This window comes from Enhydra lutris, unplaced genomic scaffold, assembly GCF_002288905.1.
Source record: "Enhydra lutris kenyoni isolate GAN:26980312 unplaced genomic scaffold, ASM228890v2 scaffoldscaffold4, whole genome shotgun sequence".
Lineage (NCBI taxonomy): Eukaryota > Metazoa > Chordata > Mammalia > Carnivora > Mustelidae > Enhydra > Enhydra lutris.
In genome coordinates, this window is record NW_019154088.1 from 1,046,390 (window position 1) to 1,049,874 (window position 3,485).

The window sequence follows — 3,485 nt, forward strand, 5'->3', positions numbered from 1 at the left end:
AACAACCTTGGAAGATATTATTATCCCTATATTAGATTGAATAAACAATAAAACTCAGGTTTGATACCTTGCCTGAAATCACTGCATTGGTGAATAGTAGAGCTGCGCATTGGATCTAGATACTTAATTCCAGAACACTTGCTCTTAGAGGTTACAATTTTGTCTCTTAAAAAAAAAATGGAATGAGGGCACCTGGGTGGCTCAGTGGGTTAAGCCTCTGCCTTCAGCTCAGGTCATGATCTCAGGGTCCTGGGATTGAGCTCCGCATCAGGCTTCGCTCAGCTGGGTGCTTGCTTCCCCCCCCCCCCCCCACCTGCCTTGGTGCCGAGTTGTGATCTCTGTCTGTCAAATAAATAAATAAATAAAATCTTTAAAAATATGGAATGATTTTCATGTTCTCATCACATCATGCGCAGTTCATTGTCTCCCTCCCTCCCTAGTTTGCTGCAAATGCAACTTAAAAGTATTATAGGAAGGAAGAGTCAGAAGGTATGCAAACTTCCTCTTTCAATTCATACAAGAATCTTGTATCTCGTACCTCACAGATCTTATGTTTTTCATCTTGGAGTATGATTCTATAAACATAATCTCAAAATCTTATAACTCATATATATTGCCATTTCCAATTTGATTCTTTTCTCTCTAGGTCACTTGGTATTCTTGACTTTATGAAAAAAAGAAATGACTCCAAGGTGACAGAATTTGTTCTTCTGGGCCTATCATCCTCCTGGGAGCTACAGATGTTTCTCTTCTTAGTATTTTTGTTATTTTATGTGACTATTGTTCTGGGAAACCTTTTGATAATGGTGATAGTGCGAGCTGATGCCCGCCTGCTCCAATCTCCTATGTACTATTTTTTGGGCCATCTGTCCTTCATTGATCTATGCCTGAGCTGTGTTACTGTGCCTAAGATGTTAGGAGATTTTCTACAGCAAAGGAAGATCATCTCTTTTTCAGGATGCTTCACCCAGATCTACTTCTTGCACTTTCTGGGAGCCAGTGAGATGTTTCTGCTGACAGTCATGGCCTATGATAGGTACGTTGCCATATGTAATCCTTTGCACTATCTGACAGTCATGAACCGCCAGCTGTGCTTTCAGTTGGTTTTTGCCTGTTGGTGTGGGGGATTCATCCACTCTATCACACAGGTAGCGCTGGTGATCCAGCTGCCCTTCTGTGGCCCCAATGAACTGGACAACTTCTACTGTGATGTCCCACAGGTCATCAAGCTGCCATGCATGGACACATATGTAGTAGAGGTGCTGATGGTCTCTAACAGTGGTCTGATATCTCTCGTTTGTTTCTTGGTGTTGCTATTCTCTTATGCCATCATCCTGATCACCCTCAGAACTTGCTTCCGTCAAGGCCAGAGCAAGGCACTCTCTACCTGTGCCTCCCACCTAACAGTGGTCAGCCTGATCTTTGTGCCGTGTGTTTTCATCTACCTGAGGCCTTTCTGCAGCTTCTCTGTGGATAAAGTGTTCTCCGTCTTTTACACAGTGATCACTCCAATGTTGAACCCTCTCATCTACACACTCAGAAATGCTGAAATGAAGACAGCCATGAGGAAGCTGAGAAAAAAAGCACGTGGCATCCTTCTGCCATATTAAAGGATGAACAGGAAGAGGTGATTTAGATGGCATAACTTTCTTGGGATATCCTTAACTCATCCTATACATGGGTATATGCATGAAACCAATTCCATGACTTTGGCATAAAAACCGGCATCAAAATTATAGTGCATTGCTGTTGATTGCTATTGAGGCATGGTGGCTTTGTTGGGTGTTAAATATTAAGAAAGGGAGTTTATTGGTCCAGAAATTGAGTAGTAGGTTCAAGAGGACACCTTGAAAGATCAATTCTTCTATCCTTTGTCTATAAGTAGTCTTCCTTGATTTATGTCATTTCACTTTTAAATTTTCTTCAAATGAAAGAAGGTGTCCTATCTCCTTTTTTGTCTTCCTCATCTGGGTGTAACAATTCCTAGGTCAGGAGGTTCCTTCTGATGTCCATCAGAGTCTCTTCCAAAGCAGTGTAAAGTCCCTTTTGTCCTATCTCCAAGAAAGCCTGAAAACAGTGCTAACCACCCTACCTATTAAATTTTGCCTAGGGACTGCGTTATATATTGTGCCAAATTTTAGAAATGCACTTGAGTTAAGTACAGGTAAGTGAGCATGCTCTTTGTGAAGTTTACATGTGAAGACAAGAAAGCCTGGGAGTGCCAGGTGTTGGAAACTCCCAGTTTTCTTCCCTGAAGGCTTCTCTAGAAGAGATATCCTATTCCCTTCGAATTTCTTTAAGTGGAGTTACAGCAGGGGATAAGTGTATAAGCTGGCTCTTCAACTGGTTGTGATATTTAAGAGCTCTGATCTGTAAAAGGAGGGGAATTGAACTGTAGTTTAAAGTACTCATAGTTGTAAATGAAACAAGATGGGATTGGGAGGGAGATGAACCATAAGTGACTCTCAATCTCACAAAACAAACTGAGGGTTGCTGGGGGGAGGGCGCTTGGGAGAGGGGGGTGGGGTTATGGACATTGGGGAGGGTATGTGCTGTGGTGAGTGCTGTGAAGTGTGTAAACCTGGCGATTCACAGACCTATACCCCTGGGGATAAAAATATATGTTTATAAAAAATAAAATTAAAAAAAAAGTACTCATAGTTATTACCTTTAAGTCTCAAAGATAGATATAGAAGTAGGTAATATTTTACAAATGAGTTGGGATTTATTTTTTTTTTTAATGATTTATTTTAGATAGAGGAAGAGAGAGAGAGAGAATCTCAGGCAAACTCCTTGCCTAGTATGGAGTCCAATGAAGCATTCAACCCCACATCCCTGAGATCATGACATCAACTCAAGAGTTTGGTAGTCAATTCACTGAGCCATCTAGATGTCCTGAACTCAGATTTCTTAAGTGACTTTCACAAGATCACTCAAAAAAAGTATGATCACACAAGAAATCTAGGAATTTTGGATAATTAAGATTGAACTAATATTTTTCTTTCCAGAAAGTCTTTGTCTCAATTAGATGGACTAATTACATATTTTCTACTTTATCTACAGAAGATCTACAGATTTAGGAGATCACTAAAAAGATACACAAAAGCATTTATATTTAAGGTTATCTATTTCTGACATTAGGATCTTTGCACCTTCTTAGGTCTATGGAAATGTATTAATTCTGTTCACTAAACAATAATATAACGATGGGCTTTTAGCAGTATTTTTATATTTGCTCACTTATTTCCTAGTCAGTTGTGATGGAGAGGCTTTTAAAATTACTTAGCTGAAAAACATAACTCGAGAAAAGAATATCTGAAACTCCACCAAATAATAGGATTGCTAGGTAAATTGCAATACCTGTGCTCATGTAAGAGCTTGGATGATTTCTTACTAAGATGAGTGAGGAGGGGTTGGCATCCCTGTGGCATCACACTTTCCTTACCATCCCTGGTATGAATCACATTCTCCTCTTTCACTCCACA

The 3,485-nt window shown here is 40.0% G+C and overlaps 1 protein-coding gene across 1 annotated transcript; it reads left to right on the top strand.

Annotated features, from left to right (window-relative positions):
• Positions 1-668: 668 nt before the first annotated feature.
• On the top strand, positions 669-1,610 carry LOC111140109 (olfactory receptor 4Q3). The gene has a single exon (XM_022492484.1). It carries the CDS (start codon positions 669-671, stop codon positions 1,608-1,610), a length of 942 nt encoding a protein of 313 aa, XP_022348192.1.
• The last annotated feature ends 1,875 nt before the right edge of the window (positions 1,611-3,485 follow it).

Excerpts from the sequence above, each read along its gene's own strand:
- LOC111140109 (XM_022492484.1), top strand. The coding sequence starts at position 669 with ATGAAAAAAAGAAATGACTCCAAGGTGACAGAATTTGTTCTTCTGGGC.